Source organism: Rhinolophus ferrumequinum, chromosome 17 (genome assembly GCF_004115265.2).
Source record: "Rhinolophus ferrumequinum isolate MPI-CBG mRhiFer1 chromosome 17, mRhiFer1_v1.p, whole genome shotgun sequence".
Lineage (NCBI taxonomy): Eukaryota > Metazoa > Chordata > Mammalia > Chiroptera > Rhinolophidae > Rhinolophus > Rhinolophus ferrumequinum.
In genome coordinates this window covers 30,152,719-30,179,695 of record NC_046300.1, presented here as the reverse complement: position 1 = coordinate 30,179,695, position 26,977 = coordinate 30,152,719, and the positions used below count along the sequence as shown (strand labels likewise).

The 26,977-nt window shown below is 41.3% G+C and overlaps 1 protein-coding gene across 1 annotated transcript in view; it reads left to right on the top strand.

The window, feature by feature from the left end:
* Positions 1-5,020: 5,020 nt before the first annotated feature.
* Positions 5,021-26,977, top strand: part of PLCL2 (phospholipase C like 2) — a 176,965-nt gene continuing 155,008 nt past the window's right edge. The window contains exon 1 of the mRNA XM_033132705.1: positions 5,021-5,435. Coding sequence (XP_032988596.1) covers positions 5,100-5,435 — 336 coding nt within the window. The 5' untranslated portion in view covers positions 5,021-5,099. The remainder of the gene's footprint in view (positions 5,436-26,977) is intronic.

The following is a 26,977-nucleotide window of genomic DNA, read 5'->3' as shown; positions in this document are numbered from 1 at the left end:
GTGGTTGTCCTTCTATTAAGAGAATGAAGTAACATACTAGCATGTTTTATATTCCAGATTTTTTAATTCTCTGGAACAATAAGGTCATCCTGGCAGCAATGGGCCAGGATTCTCTCATGGCACCAGTAAGATTCCTTACTAGGTTATCTAATCCCTAGTAGTGCATATTGCTGCCCCATACAGGGCTGAGTGTCAGTTGCTATCGATTATTATGTTTATATTGTCTTTATTAGAGTTAAGAGGAAAGTGAAATATTTCTTATATCCAAAGCTCTTTCAAACTTGGAAAACCAAAGATGAATCAGGAAGACTATTCCTCTGCATATGATATGCAAATATATCACTGTTAAAAAACTATAAATTATGATGCTCTTATGAAACAAATCCTTCCGGCTTTACTTATTGCATTGTTTTTTGTTTGTTTTTAAACTTTTATTTATTTAGGTGTGTTTTTCTAGGACCCATCAGCTCCAAGTCAAGTAGTTGTTTCAATCTACTTGTGGAGGGCGCAGCTCACAGTGGCCCATGTGGGGATCGAACCGACAACCTTGTTGTTAAGAGCACCGCGCTCTAACCAACTGAGCTAACCAGCCACCCCCATTTATTGCATGGTTTACCTGGCTCCTACAGGCATCTGAGTATGCAATGACTCCTGTAATAAAATAATAGTAGAGATACGATCAAATACATGATAATTTACAAAAGTAGTATGATAAGCAATAGTAATTTTTAGAGCAAATCATATTGTTACTTTTGATAGAATAATCCTATTGAATCCCTAGTAATTAATAGATTCCCTCAAAGTGCTACCTGAGAACAATTTAATAAATTCAGTGTTTCCTCATTGGCTGGAAAGTGTTGATGTAATTCTCTGAGTACCTAACTTCTTGGCAGCCATGTACACTTGGAGAAGATGACTTCAAGGGAAATGGATGAAGAATCTTTAGTGTCAGAAGAGAGGAAGAATATGCAAATGAATTCTTTTGACAGGTCTAACTTGCCTCATTGGTGCCTAGGAAGAAAGGTAATCGCTACATATTTCTTGTCGAGAATCATGATAAAATAAACATAATCCAAGCCTTAGGAGCATAATAGATTAAAATCAACATCTTGGATTAAGTTAGGAAACAAATGGGTAGCCCTCCTGGCCCAGTACATTGATACAATCTGCTATTTCCTAAAGCACTTTGGTCTTCTACTTTCTGCTCTAGTAAACTCTCACATTAAGCATACGGGGAGCAGTCAAATGTGAAAGTTCAGAGGTTCAATTTCATCTTTAGAAAAATATAGGAAATAAAATGAGTTTGAGATTTGGGAAAGAAAATTATCATAATACATCCAGAGAAAAAATAACCTGAAGGCCAAATATTCAGTGAGTCAGAGGAATTTGGAGTCATAATGTTAGAGCCTGCGAACTGGAAACTAGATATGAATTCATAACCTACAAGGGTATAAATGATGGCAAGAAGTCAGTAAACAGCATCAGTGTTATTCTGGGAGGGCGAAGCAAGGTTATTATGGACAAGGGAGCCTGAATAGCTCATGTTCTAGACATCAAATTAAAAATAAAAACAAATAGAAGACAATTTGGTGAAGGGTGATAACAATGAGTAAAAGCTGAGATGGACTGAAATATGAAAAAAACTTAAAAGCGATAGGCTATATGTATTGCTGGCATGATGAGATATTCAGATTTTAAAGGTATCTATTGACTTTAAACATTATGAACAAATTCTCATCAGACTCTAACCATTAGTATACAGACATAGTAAATTGGCATAAGCACCATGGAGTTATCCAGAATGAGCATTTTATTAATGTCTTGCCTATCTCTTACTGCCCTGCTCTGAAAATTAGTCTGAAGGAACCATTAGATAGTATTTGCTGAGGAATGCCTATGATATTTTGGCTCTTTTTCTAACTCTAACTTCTATGAATTTTACAATGCCATGAAAACACTTCAGCAAGAATTTTGGCAAAATATTTACAATTTCTTCAATAACATTGCTCACGGAATAGGAAAAATGGAAAGCAATCACTTAGTAACTGCAGAGAGACAAGCAGGAAGGAAGAGAAACAATTGCATACTATGTTGTTGGTGATGAAAAAAATCTGAGTTTAGCTATTAAAAAAGCCTGCTGGGAGCCAAGAATTGCACATGTCAGAGGAAGATGCTTCTCCCCATCATCCTAGAGGAGAAATGGTACCTACAGTCTAGCTGTTTGTGTGATGAAGTACAGCTATGTAACATCAGCAGGCGTGTGACCAGCGACTTGTGGGAGACAAGCTCTTGTGGGGATAAAAAGGAACCTGGCACAGGCCTTGGACTTCTGGCATCATTAGTTTCAGGTCTGCCAAGATACTTTGGGAAATGTTTTAATTTAAATGCCAAGTCTATTTCAACGAAGTATCCCTGGTTTGACCTGTTGGGAGTCCAGAGTGAGATGGATGGGTGCTCATTTGGGAGAACATTAGGTGAATAGATGGTGGTTTTACAAAAAGCATCCTTGAGGTTTAAATCTCTCTATATGTCCTAACTCAACTGGGGAACTCATGTAATGAGTTGCAGGTTACATGACTCTCATAGCATTTTACTAGTGATTGGTAAGTGCAGGAAAGGGCAGAGATACCTCCAGCCATTTATTCAAAATACCAAAGATGAAGAACTTTAGCAAGAAAGGCCCAGCATTCTTCCTGTCCTGCCCCACAGCACACTCATAGGACACTATGACTGCACATTTGAGAAGGTAAATTAAGAACCTGATTTAAATTATTTAATACATTTTTTTCTGCAAAAACTATCACAAGACAAAAAAAAAATTTTTTTTTGAACCAAAACGAGGGGAAAAGAAAGAAAAGGGATGGGACTGAATCAAATATGAAAACATTGTTGTCCCTTGATGTGAAAATATTTCTGTGAGAGTGTAGGCCCAGGTGGGCCAGAGATGGATAAAAGCCTGTGTGATGGGAAAAACAAAAACAAAAACAAAAACAAAAACACATGAATCCAGAGCAGAAGAATTAAAACACCCCAGAATAACATCGAGGTATTTGAAGTTGCCTCAGAGGCAAGGGAGGGCCTGTCTCTGTATGTAAAGCTCATGTCCTCAGCGGCTACTTGGTAGTTTGTTACATCATGTTAATGACAGCAAGGTCTTGAAGTTCACCGCCCTCCCTCCCCCCAGCGGACTATCAGTTTCTCCTTCGTGCCCTGCGGGAAGCGCATTCCCAGAAAAGGAAACACCCTGGTTGAAGAGCTGCTGGGTGCTAGAGAAGGGCTGGAGGCTGCAGCCAGGGAGCCGGGGGATGGAGAGGGGGTGGGGTCAGGCTGGATGGGGCCTCGGGTACCACGCTGTGAGTCTGGGCCCTGTCTGGCTCGAGGGATGGAGTTCCAGGGGAGTCAATTGCTCGGGGGAACGACATGATCAGGGTTAATTTTGGGGCCACTCTACCTGAAGAGTTGGGGCTGGAGATAACAGTGGAGGACCAGAAAGAGGAAGGACTGGCTATTGTGATCCAAGTGGGATATCCTACCCCCCAAAGATGAGCCTGACCTCGGGCGGGGCCCTTAGAGAGAGGGCTGGACTAGTCGGCATCTCCGGCAGCGGGATCAGGGAGGACACTAGAAGGGAGGGACGACAGTGATAAATCCCTGTAGGGAGACTCGAAGGGTACAGAACAGGCTCTGTCGAGGTCCTCTGCTCCTCACTTCTCGCCGTCCGCCCACCGTCTGTCCACCCCCCGCCCTGGCATCCTTGAAACCAGTTGAATCAATTCACAGTTCAGGAGCCCAAGAGAAGGAAACTGGTTTCTGTATGTGAAAGGGGTCTGACCGACCGGGGAAGCCCAGAGGGGAATGTCCGGATGGCCTTTCCCCGAGCTGGGTGGGAGGGGAACGAGTCCCGCGCGCGGGGCTGGGGTTAGGAAGGAGGCGCAGCCGTCCAGCCCCCGGAGCCCCAGGACCTCCGCTCCGGGCCCCGCGGCCTGCGCGGTCCTTGCCCCTCGGGGCGCCAGGCGGGTGACTGGCAGTTGCCGCAGCTCTAGTGGGGCGGGGGTATCCGGGACTGCAGCTGCCTCCCGTCGCCGTCCGCTCCGCCGCGAGGTTCCCGCGGCCGGATGACCTGGCCCCACCGCGACGGCGGCGACCTCGAGCCGGAGCCCGGGCGGCTCGCGGTGGGTCAGGGGCGGCAGGGGAGGGTCCCGGTGGCCTGTAGGGGGCAGCGCCGAGCTCGGGAGAAGACAGCCGCGGGCTGGAGTGGGTGGGTCTGGGCTACCCCCCGGCCGCACAGCGACTGTCACCGCTGGGCCGTCCCTGCCCTCCGTGCGCTTCCTCTTGGTATCTCAGGCCTCAGCGGGACCCTGGGGGGACGCACCAGGGCCGGCACGCGACGACCTCTGGGGAGTTGGGGTCCGGGGAGACCCGTGACGCTTCCCGTCCGCCTGGGGCCACGAGACCCTCGGGAGGCGCCTCCGCGTGGCGAGAGAGCGTAGGGCCGCCTGCGGCTTCCCCTCGCTGGGAGTCTGAGGTGGGCACCCCGGCTCCGGGGCCGGGCGTCCAGTTCCTGCGTGATGGGTGTTCCGACCCCTGGGGTGGGTGACCTGAGCCCCCGGAGAGGGAGCCCCGAGCCCCAGAGTTAGGAGCCCCGTTACCTTGGGATGGGTGCCTGGAGCCCCTGAAGTGGGCGCCTGGTGGCCCCGGGGTGGGCGCCCAGCCCGCGCGGGTTATTTTTGGCGCCCGCCGCAGCGCGTGTGCCGGGGCGTGTTTTCCTTCCCCAGGTGCCGGGAGCCCGGGCTCCACCGCCACCGGAGCTGACTTATGTCTCTCTCTCCTCTTCCCTGCAGAAATCTCCCGATAATTCTGCCGCCAAGACTTTAACTGTGTGCGAGGCGAGCTCGAAACAAACATCACATCTAAATTAAAAAAAAAAAAAAAAAAGGAAAGAAAGAAAAAAAGAAAAAAAAGCGGAAGAAGCGACCGAGGCGGCGGCGGCGGCGGCGGGAGGAGGCGAGGAGGAGGGGCCGCGCACGGCGGCCCGAGGCGGCGGCGGGGACGCGGGGACGCGGGGACGCGGCTTTGTGCTGGCGGGTCGCGGGGCGCCCATGGCGGAGTGCAGCCGGGGGGGCGCCGCCGGCGGGGCCCTGCCCACCTCCCCGGGCCCGGTCCTCGGCGCCAAGGGCGCCCTGAAAGCCGGAGCGGGGGAAGGCGGCGGCGGTGGCGGCGGGGGAGGTCGCATCGGACACGGGCAGGCGCGCTGTGACAGCGGCGGGGTTTCCAACGGAGACTGCAGCCTCGGCGTGTCCGGGGAGGAAGCCCGGGCCAGCCCGGCCAAGGAACCTCGCGGCGCGGCGCTCGCTTCGACCCCCAGCCCAGCCGCCTGTCCCCTCCCCCGGGAGAGCAATCCCGGCGGCCTGCCCCGCCGGAGCAGCATCATCAAGGTAGGTGGGAGAAGGGAATTCATCGCCCACCCACAACCGTCCTTGGGGTCTGTTTCCCCAGGAGAGGAGTGGTGGTGGAAGGAGGGGGTTGTAAGAGGAGCCCACTGCTAACGAGAACTACTGGTGCACGGGTGCTTGGGGAGGTTGAGCCGGGATTGGATGCAAATGGCATTTGGAAAGATTGGAGAGGTGATCCTTAGTGTACAGGGGGAGCTGTGCTCAGACATTCCCAGTTGAACTTGGGGCTGTCACCTCTCCCGGGATTGGTCTGGAATTATGGTCTGTACCTGGATGGGCAGGGCATGTTCTTCTGTGGTAGCCTAGGCTGGGAACAGACTCCCTGTAAGGTTTCTATTGTATGTTAGAGGCAGTGATTATGTGAAAACATTTTCTGAAAAATCCCAGGTCGTGAACGGAGATTATTTAATAGGTTTCTTCTGATCTGTACATAGTTGTCCTTTGCAAATGGTTATACTTCGAGGCTGCAAAGTCTCTGGTCATGTAATCACACAGAGAAATAGAGTAGCGTTCTGAACATAAATGCAGATTTCCTCTTTCTTAGGCTCAAACGCGCTGAGAGATTACAATTCTGCACAATTTAATCTTTTCCTTGCTGCAGTAGGCAGGCCTCCAGTTCTGTGGAAGTTCTTTTGGGCAGTTTGCTTGGTTTTGATGTCTTTTGCATTCTGTTATTCAGCAGAAGAAAGTCAGCAATTGTTTTGTGCATTCTAAACTCAAAAAGTAATGTTAGGAACTCCTGAGTTTGTGGTGGTTTCATTCTAGTATTACATTTTGGTCTGCAGTGTGAAAAATATTTCTCATGACATGCAGTGAAAAAAGAATAGTTGATGTGCTAAGAAGAGCAGAGCCTTAGGCAAGACCAGGTCATTCTGCTCAAGTTTGGAGCAAATATGAAAATGTTGCTTTCTGAAAATCAAGGGGTTACCAGGACAGTGAGGAGCAAAGCATATTGACAGGGCCGCACCCACCCCTACTATGGCTGGTAGGCGGTGGGGGAGAGGTCAGAATGGGCCACAATGAAAAGAGTTAGCACTGGGGGTATTTGAAATTTAATTGGACCTACAGCAATCTGCTAAGTACAGTGTATCTGATGGTGTTATCATGCAGTCATCTGGTGAAATATACCACCTTGCTAATCTATGTAACAGGCAGTTGTGAAACTGCTTTTTGCTCTGTCATTTGTTTGCACAGTTTATGTCTGGGCAAAGGCACAATTGAAGCTCAAATGTGTTAACTACCTGCAACAGGCATTTAGAGTTTAAGGAAAGAAAAGTATATTTTTGCTGCATACCTAGCTTTTAGTGACTCACATTTTCTTTTACTCTGTAGCTTGTTTCCATGTAAGTTGCTTTCAACTGTGTGTGGTAATCAATACTATTGACAGTTAGGTGTTATATCTGGTTTTTTGTTGTTGTTTTTTGTTTTTTGGTGACTAGAGATTTGTGGTGACTTGGCTCTTAATGGAATTTGAGGTGAAAATTTCAGAGAAGATTCCAGCCTACCTAATTTTAACTCCTCTCCCTCACTTTTCTGGAGGAGCTTGTTTTTCCATTTAAAAAAAAAATTCTAACTTTATTGGTGTGCATAGTAGGATTCACAGTATAACTTAATTATAACAGCATCTGTTTTAATTTTACATTCATGGGAAATTAGGAAGAAGGATGGTTTTCCAATATTTCTGATATGTGGAATTGAGAACTTGTTGATAAGATATCATTTCTTCTTTGAATACTATAGAAGAACATGAGGAAATGATTATTCAGAACTCACTGGTTTTTGAATTTTTAAACTTTGAAAGATTTGTCAGTTTTTTTCTTGTTAATGAAGGCAGTTGGCTTCTTCTTCACAATTGTATTCCTAGATACACATTGCCAGGAACATAGTAGGACTTCAACAGATTGCTTCTTGAATAAATGGAGGAATGATAAGGAAGTACATTTTCTCTGTTAAATTCCGTTAATTTCTAAAATGAGTGGTTTTGGATTTACCAGTCTTATATCTTGTTCTTTGTCTTTTACCTCCTAAGATGAGTTGACTGACTGCTTTTTCTTGCCCTCTGTTTCCAACTTTCATTTTCTTAAATATCCTTTAAAAGTATGGAAATAGTGTTGAAAGTTGATCAAGCCTGGATTATAGGAAAGGGACATGCTACAATTAGGTAGGAAACTAGCTGGTATGTTTCTCCTTGAATTGGTGTCTCGAAGAATCAAGATTTTAGAAATTTAGTGTGGTATTTTCTAAAGACATAACAGCATCAAAACAATATCTTGGTAGAATAAAGAGATCTTTAACATCAAATGTCATATAGCAATGAAGAGTGCACAGACATTTTTGTCACATGAATGTCAGAAATTATATTTCTCTTTTGTTAAAAAAATAATAAAAAGCTCAGCAAAAGGCCATATGAAAAAAACAATAGTGACATCGTTCCTTAATTTCCTTATGCTCTTTTTTAATATAAGGGATGTAATAGTAGAGGCAGGAGTAGATTAGTAAGCAAGGTGATAACTGGGGACCTGAGGGAGTGGTGGGGAGTAAATGATAGCGAAGGAACAGAGGCCAGAATTTACGGGGTTGCATTAGCTGAAATGTTGGGCTTGTGAGCTATGCGTATTTCTTAGCTTCCATCTTCATTACAGCCTTGACATCCCTCTCACATGGAGATCCCCAAATCCGTGTGAGGAATAACAGCCTAAATGTAATGAACAGTGGGCAAAGAAAGGGAACTACTGCAGAGGTGCTGGACATACGCACAAATATGCAGTGAGCTGACCAGAATTATATTCCTCATTTAAAATAATTTCTTTTGAACTCCCATCTGTTTTGTAAATATGGTGTTAAGTAAGAAATTGTAAAACTATGTTTCTGCCAAAGTAGATCTATACTAAAAGAGCTCCTTGGTTATGGTAAGACTGTGGATGCAAATTGAGAGTAAACAGCCTTGTAGAACATTTTACAAATACCGTGAGAAGACAAATAAATCATCACCAGATTTTTCTACTTTTCCTTAATTGATGCTACACTTTTTAGATTATTTATCAAGGCCAATTACTAGATTTTTAAGGAAGGAGCTATTATGTTTGTCATTTTGAGTAATCTGGTAAACGAAAACATCACTTTCATTTTCTCTTTCCATATTTCATTTCATCACACCATTCAATACAATGCACGCTTTATTTTGAACCAGTTAATTTGGTTAGTTTAGATGGCATCATTTTTTACAAATAGTGCAATCCATTAATTCAAGAGTTTGGCTGACAATATGAAGTAGCATTTTAGGCCTTAGGTTTCTTTTTAATTTTGGAAATAAATGAAGTTAAAATGTCTGTATATTTGGATGGTTTATTTTAAGCCAAACTAATTGAATATTTTAGTTGGTGCTTTTAAAAATGTGGTATAATTTGAATAAAGAAAAATTCACTCTTGTTTGTGTCCAGTTCTGTGAGATTTGACAAACACACACAGTCATGTAACCACCACCACAATCAAGATACAGAACAGTTTCATCATCTCAAAAAATGACCCCAGGCCTTTCGTGGTCTTCTCTTCCTCCCATCCCCAGACCATGGCAACCTTTGATCCTAGGCCCTTTTTTAATGACTAGAAAATAGAGCCATTGCATTATTTTGGTAGTTAAAAGTAGTAACAGCCGCCACCATTTATTAAACGCTTACTATATGCAAAACACATGAAAAGTGCTTAACATAATTCTCTGACTTGGTCCTGTACCAAACACATAGCCTGAAGAAAATTAGAGTTCAGAGAGGTTAACCCCTTGCTCAAGGTCTTGGAGCTGGTTGTTGTACCCCACTTGGGTATGGCTGCACTCTGTTGCACCCAAATTATACTGGCAGTTTTAAATTTTCTGTATAATTAAGGTAGTAGCCTTGGTAATTTGGAACATCGAATGTGATTTTCCCCTTTAAATGTAGGGGACATTGGAGGGGGAAAAAGAATCTCTGTTTCTTCTGGCAGAAGACGTTGACAGATAATATCACCAGACAGCTGTGTAGTCACCTGTTGTGGCTGCTTGACCAGAGCCTCTAGCTTCACGGGGGCCAATGGTTTGACCTTGCCCAAGGTGGCAACCCTTATTTTTCTTAACATCATTATTAGCATTATCATAGTACGCTGTGTAGGAGAAACACTTTTATTACCTTTATGCCAACGTATGTCTTCATGTCTTGATGCTGAGCACCCCAAGGTGAGGAATAAGCAGAATTTTTGCATTTATTATACATATTTGAACAAAATAATAAAAATGTACATATGAATATTGTACTGACCCCTGGTGTAAATAAACTAGACTCCTTGCAGACAAAGCTGGGCTGTATTTATCAGTTCTGCACCGATAACAAGCACTCAGTAACTGTATTTTGAATTGGATCTTAAATATAATATCTGTGTTTTGACTTTAGACTTTTTCTTCTTGAATGGTTGGGAAATGAAAACTGCATGCCCAGAAAACGTGTGGCATATCATAAATAGTAAACAAATAGTGACTGGATAACAAAGTGAATTTGTCTGGATAGATAGGCAGCCTGGATCATTTGGGCCAGAAAAATTTAATGGCCACTCAGCAACTCTCCACTTCACTTTGTACTAATGCATTTTAGGCCTCACAGATAACTGTGGAAAGGCCAGGGCATGGGACTTTGTCTCAGCCCACTCAGAGAGCTTTTGTCACAATCCAGAGTTCAGTTTTCAAAAGTCATCAGAGGGTATTCATTTTCATATCTTAAAAACTGCTTGCCCCCTTTTGCTTTTTCTCTTCCCAGTTTTCCAATGTCTCCTCCAAACAGTTACGTTTGACCTGGGTTGTTTTACACTAAATCCACATAGACAACTGATAGGAAATTGTTTATTTTTTCATTGCTGATCTCAGCCACTCAAGTTATTTCTTAGAATGCTCTCTCCCAGAACCGCTTAAGTTCCTTTTATAGTTCTGTGTGCTCCGTAAGGGGTCTAAACTAGACTGTTCTTTTTCTTCTTCTTTTTTTTAATGCTTACGTTACCCATGCCTCAGTATTCAGCAAAATTGGGCAGTGTTATCTACAGCCTAAATGTAGATGTAAATGAACTATGAACATTCATATTTTCTCTTCAGACTTTATTTTCTACATTCATGTCTAAGAATAGTTCCTTTTTTAATACTAAGTTTTGGCTGTCATTACTTACTTATCTGTCTGACCTCTGGATTACTTTAGCTACCTCTTTATTTTATATTAATAGGATTCTGTAGTGTAGGGGATATTCAGATATTTTAACAAGTGAAACTGTTTGCAAGCTGCCTGACCAGCTTTTTTCTACTGACAATAATGGTGAATCGAGAGGGTTGTACTTGGCATAAGTGTTCCCTTAGTAGTGACTCAAACTCAAGTCAGGGCCCCCAGGAAGTTTCAGTAGTACCTGTTTTCCTTGAGTCAGAATAATTCCATAGCTTTAGGTTGCTCAAAGTATATAATTAATTACATTGAGCTTTAGAGACAATTGTACGAATGGTCCAGCCCGCTGGCAGGACCCTTGGCACCTATTTCCAGTGGCAGAGGAGGGCAGGTGGCTAGGCCCTGCTGGCCACTAGTGGTCATTAGGTGGGGTAATTAGACAAAACGAATTCTAGCTAATGATCTCAGCTGGGCTATACCCTGGGGTCTTCTGTTGCTCTCAAGCCACATGTTGAATGTCTGGATTATTCAGGAGGCAGAATAGTGGTGAGAACAACAGAGGGTGTGGAATTCAGTGCTTGGATCAGATTCTGGCTCCCTTTCTTCCTTTCTATGTGGCCTTGGGCAAGATATTTAAGTCTGTGTGTCTAGTTACCCCGTCTCTAAAATAGAGAGAATAAAATCCCTCCTACAGCATTGTCGTGAAGATTAAATGAGATGATGTGTGTGAATATTCAGAGCAGTGTATGCACATAATAAACACTCAATAAGCAGTACCTAGTATGTTTGTTTTTCTGATTTTTAGTTTCTCTTATTTAGAGTTTATTCTGAGACGAGCAAACTCATTTAACTCCATTTGAGTTGGAGGTCGCTAACATTGCCATGCCCATTTTGGATGTTTTGTCTTTTGAAACATGCAGAATGTACCCAGAGAAATTTCTCGAAACATATTCTAAAGATGCTTTCAAGAATTATTTGTTTTCGTGCCATTTTAAATCTGAAGCCTCAGTATAACTATGCACATATCTAAATAGCCGCAGCTAAATGGTCAGAGGATTTTATTAAACTAAGCACCTATATGTCTTGATTTCCCTGGGCAGTTTAGATCTATACCTTTCGTCCTGACAAAATTATTAATAGTGCCTTCTTTCACTCTCAAAGGCATCCTGTTTTGGATGTTAAGTGATATGGCCACTGTACTCACCTGCTTTTTACAAACTCTTTGTTACGTGCGGGAGCCCAGTGAGACTGCTCTTTGCCTAAGCTTAGCCTTTATGTTTACACCTCTCATTTCTCAGTGTGGAATGCTGTCCTTCTCTCAGTCACCTTCAAAGCCTTCCTCAGTTACCCACCTCTCAGAATGAATTGTTTCTTTCTCTGCTTTCCAACCACCACTCTGACTGTATCTCTATACAGCCACATTTCCTTCTGCCACGTAGGTAACTTTTCTTATTCCTTGAGTTTATGAAAACATCTAGTTTAATGTCTGTGGAAAGCATGTATTTAAGTATATACTTGTTGAATAAATGTGTGAATGGATGAACAAGTGGACATGAATGGCATAACTTTTGATGGGAGTTTGATGAAGATGTCTGACTTCAGCTGGTTTTGATTGGAATATAAAATTCCGTGGGCTGTGTACTTCAAAGAAGAAATTTATTTCACATGCATAATTTTGGAAACAATCAAACAGAAGGAAATACCTTTATTTAAAGTTGGACTTTGGTTGGTTCCAGAATTGTTCTGCAAGATGTTAATATAAATGATCTGTCTCAATTGTGCCCCTGAAATAAGAGTAGACCTATGAAAATTTCTTTTGATTTATGTTTTGCTATCAAAGTTTAAAAACCATGGTGAGAAAGCTTACTGTTTGTTAAAGCATTTAATCTTTTTGCTGGGATTTGGTTTCTTTAAGTGATACCTATAGTTTTTGCTTGGTTTGTTTATTTTTAAGGAAATAAATTACTTAAACTTTTGTTGTCATTAACATTGGATTGTCAAAAGATATTCATTGGGAGTGCTTTAGAATTACTAAAAAAGAATATAAGTAAGGAATATAGAGTACTAATAGGTGAAGTTGTAGAAGTAGAATTGTTAATCTCTGAGCACATTTTGTCACGTAATAGAAATTCTACCTTTGGTTGCAATTCGCGGATTGAGTGTAGAAGAGTTACTAAGAAATGCTTTGTATGCATCATCTCACCAAGTCTCACCTCAACTTGTAAGGAGACATTATCATTCCCTCTCCTCAAGGTTAGGGAGTTTACAAGAAAGGTCACAGGGCTGGTACAAGGCAAAGCCAACATTCAGACCAGGTCTGATTGACTTGCAAGCCTACTCTTTGAGCTGCTCCATCACCCTCTTCCCATTTCATCTTCTGAAATGTGTCTTTGACTTTTTCCTTTGTTTTCCTTCTTGCCCAAGCTATTCTGGCTTCTTGGTCTTAGCATTTCTACCAGCCCTTAAATAGATGGTTGATTTTTAATGAGGAAAGTTTGATCTTTTGAGGCTGAATCTTGGAATGAAGCCAACAGATGCCTAATCAACAACCACTGCTGTAGTCCTGTCCACCATTTCTGTCTGGTCCACAAACCAGAATTTTGTTATTTTCCTCTTCACATTCCTTTGATGGATTTAATAACTTCTGAGGAGGGTCAGAAGTTTCTGTTTCTTTTTTTTAAAACAAAAAGTTGAGTTACAAAATATACATTTTAGGGTCCTGAAAAGTAAAGCACATAATCATTAGTAACAATTGGTTTTTAGGTGAGCTTTTTCTGATAGTATCTATCTGTATTATTGTTTTGGAATTGTCAAATAATTATAAAACTATAATGTGTTAATACATATTACTCTGAACTCCGTATTCAGGTATCTTCTTAAAGTATGCTAAATATACTGATTTGGAAATCGCTAACATTAACACCCCAGAAACCAAGCAGCTGGATTTAAAAGTGATTAATAATGTAGGTTCATGGGATTTTTTAGAACAGAAAGAGAGCATGTAAAATCTTTTAGTAATTAGAGATACACGAGGCCATACTGATTAGTACATTTAGCTTGTAGCTATGGTTGAGTTCATTTATTTGCATATTAGCATAACAGAATTGAAAAAATAGTTATGTAATATACTGCAGTATGTGAGTATTAATAGAACAAGATGTGGTCTTCCAAACAGCTATATTTGCCAATTTGTTTTTTGCTATAGATAGCCACATGTGTACACATGCTATACTTGTACATTCATATACTCTGAAGACTTTGTTTATAAATAGTAAAGATTAAGAGCAAATCAAGTAATGTAGTGGTGGGTTAACATAAGTCCTGTCTTGTGAGAGACTGATGAGTAGCAGGTGTCTGCTGTCTAAATTGAAAATGCTCAGGAAGGGGCAGGCTGTTTTTTATAAGCATTGCTGATGAAGCCTCTGTTGCTGTTGACCAATTAGTGTGGCCACAGAGGGATAAGTGACCTCGTTTGCAGCTGCCATTAGAATCACAAGCCGTATGACTCTCTCCATATGGTTTCCTGCTACCTTTTATTTTCCATCTTCCTTCTAAGCTCTGATATCCTGCGGGCATAATAGATGTAATTTTTCAGATAGTATGGTTTGATGTTTATTCTTGAAGGACGTAGTACATTGCTTAGATTTTTATTTCTACCAATCCATGCTAATAGATAATATTAATACCAGTAGAATTATTCAGATGCTTTCATATTAGAACTAGTAGAATTCCTGATATAATATCAGTTTTAAGCATGTGTTTATCTTTGGAATTTTTGATAATTTGTTGAAAGATCTGTATGCTCTTTCAAGGCTTTCTCTGGCCTATGCGTATTCCCATCAATGTTTTTCTATATATAAAAACAATATTAGAGTGGAATTGCTGTGTCATAGGATATGTATATATTCAGCTTTAGGAGATATTGTCCTGTGATTTTTCTACTTAACTAGTTAAACCAATTTACACACCCACCACGTTATGTGAGTTCTAGTTGCTCTAAATGCGTACTAGCACTAGGTATTGTTTTCTGATTGTGACCATTTTGATGGTTATGTAATGTGTACCTTACTGTGGCTTTAAGGTTGCATTTCCCTGATGACAAATGATATTAAGCACCTTTTCATATGTTTTATTGGGCATCTGGATATTCTCCTTTGTAAGATACCTGTTCAAGTCTTTTGCCCATTTAAAAAATGGTTTTTATTTCTGTTAAACGGATTGTAGGACTTCTTTACCTTTTCTGGATGCATATGTATATGTATACATATATGTATATATGTGTGTGTGTGACTCATATATGTATATACATATACACACGTATGACTATATATGTATATATGTGTATTATATATACATATATATATATACCTACCTTCTCCTAGTATGTGACTTATCTTTTCACTGTCTTAAATGGTATCTTTTAATGAATAACAATTCTTAATTTTAGTGAAATTCAGTTAATTAATAATCAAGTATCAATTATCAAGTGTTTTCTTTTATGGTTATTATTTTCGTGTGCTGTTTAAAAAAATCTTTTCCTAGCTTAAGACTATGAAGATACTGATTTATTTAATTTGTACAACCTTCACTTTTTACATTTAGATCTACAGTCTATCTGGAAATTATTTTGTATATGGTATGAGGTAGGGGTCAAGATTTTCTTTCCATATAAAGAGCCAATTAATTAACTCAGCACTATGTATTTGAAAATACCATTTCCCCCCCACTGCACTGCACTGGCCATTTGTTGTAAATGAAGTGACTGTATACGTATGGGTCTGTTTCTGGAATCTGTTTGTTTCATGAGTCTCTTTGCCTATCCTTGTGTTCATACCTTCCTGTCTTACTAGTTATGTACCAAACAGGTGTTATTCATCTATTTGTGTATTAAAAGATATACATATACAAGAATGCTTATAGCAGCATTAAGTGTAACAGCACCAAACTGGAAACAACCAAATGTCCATATTATAAAATAGCGTATCATACAATGGAATACTTTAAAGAAAAAAAAAAGAACAAATGACTGGTACAGGTACCACTCTAGTGTCTCAAGCATACTGTTGAGGGAAAGAAACCAGCCACAAAAGAATACATATTATATGATACTATTTATACAAAGTTCAAAGATAGGCAAACTAATAAAACATTCACAAACATGTGAAACATCTTTTTTGCTACAGTGGAGCACTTCTGGCCTGGTGAGACCCGATAGAGTCCTGAGCTGAGTGATGGTGTGGAAAGCCCGTGGAGGGCAGGGCAGCTGCGTGGAATAGCAAGACTGTTTCCTGGACTGTACTGAAGACATACGGAGCTGGGCTTGGGTGGGAAGTTGACACAATGGCGAAGGGTGTGTTAGCCATTGGAGTCATCTTACACTGCTGTTGTGATTGCTGGGAGGTTTTATGATTTGCTTGGTGTACTTGTGAGTGTTTTAACCCCTTCAGGTGCACTCAAAGGGTTTAATATTCGAAAGTGCGCTACTCATACAAAACTTTGAGAACTACTCATTTGTGGAGCACCTGTTCTCTGTGTGACGGTTTTCTAGATAACACTGTTCCGGCCTCAAGAGCAGTCAACAAACAAAAACCAGTTATCCAGGTCTGTAGACAAAAAGCAGGAGTCATTTAATTACCATTGAATAGCAATATACCTAGGATTCTAGGTGGTCAACCTAGAGTTTTAGCTCTACTGAGCACTTACCTTGTCCCATCTAAATATTCTTTCAGGTGGTGAAAACACCAAATATTCAAATGGGTCATTTTAGGACACGCCGGAATTGCATGTATTCGAAAACATAATAATGTTCAGATTGACTTCAGTCCAATTAAATTAGAATTTCGTGTGTGTGGATGGGGGCGGAGGGGCAGTTGCTAAAGCACCCTGGGAGATTTTAAGGTGTAGTCAGGATTAAAAACAGTTGTGAAACCTTTCTCATATGTTGGGTCATTGACTGCCCCCTTCAGCTCTGTTAGATATCAGGGAACAAGCAGCTCCAGAATCCTGCAGGTGACAGACAGTTGGTGATCCTGTGGCTGATCGGGTGCAGGGGGTAGGGTTAAACCTTCACCTGACTCACTGGAGCTTTTTCTTCAAGGAGCTGAGTTGCCCTTTTTTTGAAGAGATATAAAATACTGATAAAAGGGGAACCAATTCTTAATTACATTTGGAGAAACAGATATTATATGAGAAAATGATGGTATGCCTTGTGTGCTAATCATGGTGCCTCAAGGATGTATTTTTGATCCAGGTAAAGGATATGTTGTGTCAGTTCCCAGACAGGCCCTGGGTTGGTTATTTGGAACCTTGTCTGCCTGGGTTAATCATCACTGAGTAGCTGATACGTCCTGCTCCATCTCTTGGTTCTTTCCCAGCCCCGACAGAGAAAAGACATCTGTGTACCTACCCATGACATTCTGCATCAAGGAGGAAGAAGTTTCCCAGGAGGAATAGTTTTTAGAAAGAACTAACTTGACTGAAGCCTGAGCATTATTTCTAGAGAGAGGTTATTGCACATTTCAAACTTTGCTGAATGGAGTCCTCACATTTCCTTTAACCACCTCAACTTGGGCTCAGGTGGCAACAAGTAGCAAAAATGCTCTTTACTCATGGAAGATTATAAATCGACACTTGCCAGACAGGTATCCATTTGTACAGGAAATTTGCGCTGAGAGGAATCAATCTAGTGATGTTTCAGGGTACCGCATTACGGCGCGCTGACAGTCTGGGTTGGTATGCCATGACCTTTGGGTGAACGTCTACTTTCTCAATGCCGTACCATTTTCCCCTCGCCACACAGACCCTTGTGGTCAGGAGGAATGACCACTGAATTCCCAAAGCCTCTATAAAAATATTTTATTGCCTACAAAGCAGTAACATGAAAATATCAGTGTTTCTTATTCCCAGTCGTGGTTACTTGGTGTGTACTCTTTTCTTCTCAACTTGGTTGCTCTGTTCGCAGATCATCAATGATCACATTTATTCTTTTAGGTCAGTTTCCTTTCTCTTCCAAATTAACCTGGGGGGATCTTCCAGCAGAGAAGCTTGTGTCCACTTATTCTAGGTTGGGTTGAGGAAGAGATGTGACCTGGTGGGAAGGCTGAGTCTTTGGAGACTCTGGTTTCTAGAGGCTGGAGGAGTTACCCACACTTCACCAGCAGAAAAGTGTTCTTAAGCCTTCCTAATCGTGACTGGGACTCACTTGTTAATACATATATCTTTAATAGGTAGTTTTATTTGTCTGTCAATGTGAGGCATGGTGGAAATGAACTTTAATATTCTTTGGAGGAGAAAGTCTACCATCTTTTCGTGAAAATTGAGCACCCAGTGACATTGACAAGCGAGAAATTGAAGAGGTTTTCTTTCCTATATAATTAGAGAGCTCTTCTTACCCATCTTCTTTGTTAGCAAAGTAAGTATTGTTGAAGAATATTTTTAAATAGTTAAAAAGCCCTTTGTCCCAAAGAAAAGCTGCCATTGATGAATGCTCCCCTGAGGGGGCTGGAAGCAAGAAAGTGAAACAAAGTGAGAGAAATAGGACACATGGCACTCTGCTGTTCTCCTTACTTAGAAGTGGATAAGAGGCGTCCTCTCTGGGGCAGCGCCCTGACCTTGGTGCATTTATCCTGCTGCCCTCATCATTACTAGGTACCAAATAGTTACCAGGTAAAACAAGGAGGCCGATGGCTTAGAAGGTGTCACCGAAATAACACGGCATGATAAAGCTCCTCTCCCCAGATAGAATTTAGTAACTCTTAGGCCCTTCACTCCTACGAACGTCAGGGGCCATTAGATTCATAAAGTATGCTCCAAAAGAGCACTTGCAACCTTTTCCATACCAGGCTACGGAGAGAAAACGATAGACTTGTGCAGCCAAGTTGGAGGAGGTTGCTTGTGGTTACAGACCTCAGCCAGCTATGGCGAGGGCAGCGATGGAAGGTGGGGGGTGGCAGGGATCAGTGTCGTGGCCAGCCTGTAAGCCAATGGTGTCACATTGAGTAGGAGGCTGTGCTTTAAAAGTGCTGCAGAGGAGAGCAGAGGTGTAAGGAAAGGTACAGTCAGCTCTGAAGCGCCCTGCACCTCTCGCTGTCGAGGCGATGCCCTCTGTAGCACAACTGCAGTGGTTGATTGAAGCTTGGCCCCAAGACATGCCATGGAGCCACTGTGCACACAACAGCAGACAGGTTAGCCTGGCTTATGGATGTGAGAACTGAACATGTGGAGTGAGAGGAACAGTCAAGCACTGAATTCATGGGAGGGCCGATTTCGTATATAGAGAGGACTGTAAATCTAGCCTTTGGCTTTCTGCTTATCTGAATGAAGCAGACCATTGGGGTCATGTTTAAAACCAACAAGACAAGGAGTCTCCAGTGGGCAGGAAGGATGAATTCCCTAGATTCTCTGCAGAGGTTCAAACCCAAGATGTGGGGATTTAGGATTTGTGATTTAGGGTTTGTGCCTCTGCTTGACTGAAATATTAAATATCGAGAGGTTTCTGCTTTCTCCTTTGGTATAAGAAGTACAGGAATTCTTGTCTGCCAGATTTCTTATGTCTTTTGGATACCTAGGTGAGTACTTTTTGCATAACCGATGTTGTAAGTGAAGCCTACGTAAATCTTGGGAGGATCTGTTTGTCTGAATGATTCAGTTTTTGCTATTTTACTGTTGATTCAATTCTTTACATGAGAAAGACCTGGGCTGTTCCTGTAAGGTTGCTCATAAATCTATTAAACTACTTGCTCTCCTACCCCCAAAACCCTAACAAAAAACTCTACCTTATTTTAAAGGTCACGTTTAATTTTTCCCCCTCTCTGATCATTAATAATTTAAAATATTTTCAATACTCCCTGCTCCACTTTATTTGAATATCATGTTTTCGTTTCATATTTTTAATGTGGTTCACTCTGCCTTTGGTTTACCTACTGTTTCAGTTGAAATGCTTAACCCCAGGTCCTGTGCGTTTTCCCCCAGTCAATCATTTTTATTATTTTTCAGCATTGTGAGCTGGTGGGTTGGTGATTGTTAGTCACTACCAGGATGAAGCCATTGAAGTCGTAATCTCAGAGTCTTGAAAGGTTCTGTTATGAGGTAGCAGTGACTGTGATACTAAAGAAAATAACCTTTTTTTTTTCCAGACAAAGGTAAAAATTCAGAGAAGAATTCAGGAAGTCTCTTAAGGCATTAACAATTTACATATAGTTATTTGTGTATTTTTAATACTTTTCAGTGGGCTTGAAAAGGCAATAACATTTTTAATTAATGAAATTACACTATTTTTTTCTCAGAGAGTATCCAATTGAAGACAGAAGATTTGAATTTTATATCTAGCTTGTATTAGTATTTTCACTTTTAAGAAAATCAGTTAAACTCTTTATATCTCACCATATTCTCCATAGGGCTGAAATAAAGCTATATGTTTTCTGTTCATATCATTAGCATAATCATCCTAATGGTTTAAAAGAAGTTTAAAACTCCAAAAGCAACATGTCATGAAAACATAAAATGGTGGTAACACTACTTCATAACCAAAGGAAAAACAAAAAGGGAAAGTTCCTCTGTATGCTACTAACACCTCGTATTTGCGTAGGTCTTTAATCTCTACAAGGCATTTTAACAACCCAGTTTACGTCACAGCTATCTTGTGCTGTGGGACATGATCAGTGGCCCCCATTTTATAGGTGAAAAAGTTGAGACCTATGTGTACAAAAGTACACATAGTCACACAAAATGTTAGCAAAGTTGAGCCTTGGACCCAGGTCTCCTACTTCTAGTTCAGTTCTCCTTTCATTCTCTCTTCCATTCAGGTACCTTCACACATTTTATACGTGTAAATTGGGAAGGTGGCACTTCATTCCTTACCCACTTAATTAACAAGGCACAAAAATAGAAACCCAGCATCATGAAAAGGTAATCTCCGGGCAGCACCCCTTTGAGGTGATGAATTGTCTGGCTGGCTGAGACACCGAAGAGCTGTTTTTCTGCTGTGAAAGGAACTGAAGTCCAATGCCTTGAATATTTGTCTCTGGCCCACTATTATTTAGAAAAATTAACTGCTTCGCTGCTTATTCTGATAAGGCGAACCATTTGTATGGCCTTGAAGTTAAAAAAAATTGTATTTTTGCACTAAATTTATTTAGCATGTCAGACCTGTTTGTCATTCCAGTGTTGCTCCTGGCCACTCTGGAAGCCACCTGTTGCTTTCAAGGTGCTGCTCCTGGGTGACGGAGGCCCCCTTACAATGTGGGGGCTGTGTCGTGCCAGCTTGCTAGGGCAGTCCTTCTCCCGTGGCCAGGTGACCCAGGAGGAAACTGGGGTGGACGAGGACAGGGTCGCAGGCTGTCCTCCTCCGTGCCAGGGAGCTTTGCAGAGAGGAAGATTCCACTCTGGTCCAAATCTGCCTCTCTGACTCTGGGTGGGCAGTGCCCCACAAATGGTTTACTATTGTCAAGGAAATCTGTGGCTGTCACCTCCTCCTCACCATCCTTAGCGTACTGTCTCACCTCTTGCTTCTTAGAAAAACCTCTCAACCATTGCCTTGAGACTTATACACCAGTCCTGCCTCTGTTACAGGAGGGGGTCTTGCCTCTCTTCCCTACTGTTTCTGTGCTCCAGATCTCATCTTTTTCCTTCCGTATCTGTAACTTCTACTTCTGTGCTTATGTCTCCCCCATCCGCATATAAACATGCTTTAAACAACAAGAAAGATAAAAAACAGGTCTTTAAAAAACAAGAAAGAGAGTGATAACCTTCCCTCCTCCTTCTTCAGCTGTATTGTGAAAGAGTAGCCATGACCGTCTGCTCCATTTCCTTTCCTTCCGTTTTCTCTTCCACCTTTTTCCACCAGTGAAGACCATCCAGGCTCACCCGGCCACGCAGTTAATGGGCCTCCTTCCCTTTCTCTAGGCCACATCCTGGGCAGCGTTTCCACACCATAGCTGCAGTTAACTATTCACTGATGAGTCTCCAATTGATGTCTCTAGGTTGAATTTGCCCTCTTAGCCAACATACAGCTGTCTACTCAGCATCCCTTTAGCACGTCACCGCACATCTCACTGCAACGTGTTAATTCCAACCTTCCCCTTCTTATCCTGCTCCCACCCTCCATCTGGTCCTTTTCTGGAGCTGTTTTGTTTGGCAAATGGCATCACCACCCATTCTCCTTTCTTTATGGTCAAAGAATCAGTCTGGATGAAAGACTTTTTTTTTTTTAAGGATTTGGAAAGCTTAGGAAATTATTGCAAGTTCTTTCATAAGAAAAATGCTTGCACTTACCTTTTTATTGTTTTTAAAGAAATGGTGAGCTCTGCTGTATATTGCTATTAAAACTGGGCAAGTGCATGATTTCTATAGCAAGAACATGGGCTGAATTGAATTCAAGTGATTTAACTCTTAAGTATAACTTTTTTGTAATTTTCACTCTAACCTGGTTTGGAGGGAATCATACAAAGGTTTAGGTATTCATGTGCTTCTACCCTCAACCTCCACTAATATTGGAAACTCTCTTATCATTATTTGCCATGCATTGGTTCACTTAAAATTGTAAAGCCAAATTTAATTGATATCTGGCTCAGAAACATTTGTTTCTTACAGGAAAAATGTTGTAAGTTAGGAATGGGAATATTTGTGAGCCAGAGAGGGATAATTTTTAAGCATTTTGCAAAGGGGTTTCTACATGAAGCATTTGTTTTCTTTTAAGGATTTAGTTTGGAGTCTAATCATCGTTTAACCAGGGCAATAGTTCTTATTCTGGGATCTGTGATTTATAATTTTTTTCCTCCTTGATTTCTTTCCTGTTACTTTGAAATTTGTTTCTGTGAAAAAAATGATTTTTCTGTGCCAAAGATATTGCTAAGCTGTTTGCTGCAGGTGTCTCAGGCGGGATGGAATGACAATATGCATGGTCTGGGAGTCACCACTGGAGCGTCCTTCATGTTGTGAATCTAATTTAATTCCCCATCGATAGGCACTGAAGCAGGCCTATTCTGTCATATGATCATGTCATAAGAGCTGTCCAGCTCTTCTTATATTGGAAAATGCTAAAGACAGCAGTGTACATTGGATCTCCAGCCCTTTAATTTTACTTTTGTCGCTGACTGTGGTGAGGCACAAAACACCTATGCTGGTTGTACAGCAAAGTTCTTGCCAATGAAAGTGTAGAATCTGTAGGAGTTCTGCTGAGCCCAGCAGCAGGTACTGAGCTGTGTGAGAAGACAGGGCTGTGAAGGTTCAGCAGGGTGGTATATCACATGGCCAGGTGGGAGAAGCCACGGCCAGTGGGAGAGACCCGGGCAAGCTTTATTTCTGGGAAGGGCTCAGGTTGGCTTGTGGCTGAGTATAGAAGGAAAGAACTGAAGCAGTTTATTTAATGTGGCACCATCCACTCAAGGTTGCTCACATTTCTTCTAATATTTTAAAGCAGATTTTGGCAGGACGGGGCTCTTCAGTGTGCACCTGGGTGAGCCCATTGGCATTCTTCATTACAACCACCTGATGGTTTTCATCTGTGTGTGTGTGTGTGTGTGTGTGTGTGTGTGTGTGTGTGTAATTTCAAACAATTCATCTTTTATGATCTCTTATTGGAAGGTGCAGTGGCCACGGCTGTCTTTGAAATGTAGAGCTGTGATGGTAAGAAAGCCTGGACCCCATGAAAGAGGGAGCATCTGGACATGGGGCAGCTAATCTGGCTTCTCTGCTTCGGTGATAAAAGTCCCATGTGTCGTGAGAACTTGCAGCTTTCTGTGTCCCTACCCAGTTTTGTCAAGCCTGCCAGCCAGTAATCCTAAAAAGAGCTTTTGATGCCTGCAAAGTTATCATTTTGGCGAGAGTCATGGCTGTGACTTTTACTCCTTAACCTTTTAACGCGACATGGGAGCAGACTATGGACTTCATTTGGTTAACACTGAGGACCAATGTAAGAAGAGTATGTGAGACGCACATGTGTGTTTTAAGGAAGGGAAAATCCTGTTTTCACGGGGAGGAGTTCCTCGATGGGTTGGCATATTTGGTCGTTATCTGGTCCTTTGAGTGAGGTCTGTCTTTCCGTTCAAGACTTTGCCATCACCATGCTGGATGCTGCTGGAAAACTAGGAGTGCTTTTGCCCAGATGCCATCATGAAAGCACAGCGTGGAAGCAGGTAACCAAGTACATCTGCTGGCCAGAGTCAGTGACACAGTCGTGGCAGCGTCTTTGCAGGCAGAATCCCATATACTCTAGGAAATAACGTTTGAAAGTTATTTTGGTTCCTACAACCTTACACTGAGTGCAGACCGAATCCCCTCCATGACACAGACAGCAGCAGTGGTGCAAGCCTTGCTACCGACGGCCCCAGGGTGCATGCACAGGGAGTCATGTACAGGGAATGGAACTGGAAGAGGTTTGGGGGACTGTCACACTCCTTCACGCAGCCTGTCCTCGCCTGCTGGCAAAGGGGGCTGTGATTCCACTTGCCACTGCTTGTCTTTCATCATTAAAACAAAATCTAGAAGTCAAAGCTGATTAATTATCAAAGACCAGGACCCAATTTCAACTTCTGTATCAAAGCAACGTACCTGTCTTCTAATTGAAATTTTCTTTTAGTGTATAGTATACTTGTGTTTTGTGTGCACCACTTAGATTTATTTCCATTTTTTTTTTAGAAACAGCCAGTTAATTTTTACATTTGAAATGAATTTGAGAAGCATTATTATTTATAAAATTTAAAAATCTTCTATGTGAAGGAAATGAATTTCCAGTGATGAAATTAATTTATGCAGAATTTTGTGGGTATGTGCATATGTTTCTGAGATGTTTTCTTCAGATTTCCAACAGCCTCTGAAATCTAAAAAAACACTAATTTGATTGAGAGCAAGACTATTATTACAGCAGCTCCAGCTTGCTGTTTAAGCCTCCTCAGAATATCAACAGCATACAGGGAGCCTACCTGTGCCCCCATGTTCAGGGGAGACTGGAGGGAGGAACCTGAGATGGGAGGGGTCCTGGCAAATGGACAGGTCCTTGCTGACAGATGCCCATCACTCTGTAGGCCCAGCCAAGGCACCACTAATCATTTTCTGCTTTGAGGAGCACAGTCTGGCTCTACCAAGACAGGCTGCTGGGTGGGACAGGAAGGAGTTACACATCGTAGGGCTGACTGCATTTTGACTTTCATAGGCCTAGACTCTTTTTTCTTTGTGGGCTTCTTCCTCCATTTAAACAAAAAAATAAAAAAAATTAAAGTTTGTATTTTACAACTGTGTTGCTAAAAAGACAAATCTATTAATATTATATATTAAAACTGTTTATTCAACCTTAAGTTTCCTTTTTTCCTTCTGATTTTGAAAGAAATTAAAACACTTTTGTGGGCCCCTAAAAGTATCGTGGGCCTAGCATTGTGCATCTACTGTCCAATGGATAAGTTGGCCCTGATATGTGCAAACTATCCTCTGATTTTCTTTCTAAAATGTATGAGGAAGAAGTGGAATATACATATAAACACATTCGTTCTTTTTCCTTTTATTATTCTCTAGTGAAGTTGAGAGAAGTCATTGAGAATACTTTGAATTTAAATTTTGGAGAGAATTTTGCATTTTACACAATTTTAATATGTGTAACTTGTATGTTCAATTTAGATTTATTATGTTGTTATTTTTTTCAGAGACATTTTCAAGATTTTTATAAGCTTTGAGTTTTTAAGATTAAAAATTGACTATATAACATCAGTAGTTAATATTCTACAGAGTCTGAGAAGATTTTTGAGTACATGCACTGGAAAATATTTTAAGCATTCTTGTTTTTTGCACTATAATGCTTTTTGCATAATGAATTATTTTATAAACTAAATTAGGTTTATGTAGGAACCTATGTGTCTTATCCTGATTCTGAGATTTCTATGAATTCTTTGAATATAAATCTACTTTTAAAGATAACAGGCAATAATTTGTGACTTGGAAATTTCAGAGTGGCCAGGAAAAGCTTGCTAAAAATAGAAACTGTGTTTATTTACTCTCTGCTCCACCCAGTCTAAAGCACAGCCATGTGGTTGCAGGGTTGGGGAAGGAAGACTGAGGGTGACTTGGAGTGTGTTTTGTTTTTCTTTTTTTTCCTCTGTTACAGAGTTGAAGGAAGAGATCATCCTTTTAACTTCTGAGTCCTGTTTCCTTTCTTTGGCAACTCAGATGAATTATTTTCACATGCTGTTATCTGAAAATGAATTTGACCAATTAGTTTAGTTTTTGGTTCCATTCTCCTTTCTATTTATATATTTTATCTAGACTCTATGCCATGAAAGGATATTTTGAAATTTTGGTTTGACTAATAATTATACATTCAAAATTTGTCAGTTTACAATTTTAAGTTTTCCTGTGTTTTTCATGATAGTCTAAAAAGATGGCTACTTACTTGGTCATTGTGTTAAAAGGCCTGGATTATGAGTTTAGTTCTTGTGTAGGGTTTTCACCTAGGAAAGACTGAATATTAACCAGACTAGCCTGTCATGTGTGTCATGGATCATGAGAATCCTGGGGAAGTACACAGCTTAATGCAAAACTATGACTACCATACAGGCAGCGTGGTGATACCTGTGGTGGCTTATCCACACATTTTATTAGTCCGGTGCTTTAAGCATTTGCCACTGTCGGGACCTTTTGCCCAAATATGGCTTTGGTAACTCTACAGCAAGGCGTTAGGGCATTGATGGTACCAGTTCCACAGCTTTGGAAGGAGGAGCTTATTGCTTAGGCTTTAGAGTGAGCTGGCTTAGGTATGAACCCAGGCTGGGGTCATGACTTACTAGCCTCAGTGTCCCCATCTCTTAAATAGGTTTAGTAATAATGGGACTGGCTTATTGACAGCCCTCAATAAGTATCAGTGACTGCTTTTGTATGACTTGGAGTCTGAATTTAATCATTTGAGGCATCATGCTCTTCAGGTGGAACTTGGCTATTTTCTTTACCTACCTTCATGATGCCTCCATGAAAGAAATGAGTATCTATTCACTTCAATCTATTTCAGTTCAACCTATTTCAAAACACATTTCATGAATCTCCACTCTATTATATATTTTAACGATATCTATTAATTCCAGTATTTCATTCCAAATAATGTTTAAGCAAATATAAGTGAAAATAATTTTGTGGGCTGATTCGGCATCATCAGGTTGTGATTCTTATTGTATATTTAACTCCCTCTCTTCCTTTCATGGGTTCTCTCTATTTTTTCTGGAAAATAGACACAATTATAGACAATGGTATCATGATCCCTTATGTACCCATCATCTAGCTTCAACAGTTACCAGCTCACAGCCAATCTTGTTTCCACTATACTCCTGACCACTTATTCTCATCCTGTATGATTTTAAAGCAAATCCCAGACACCATATT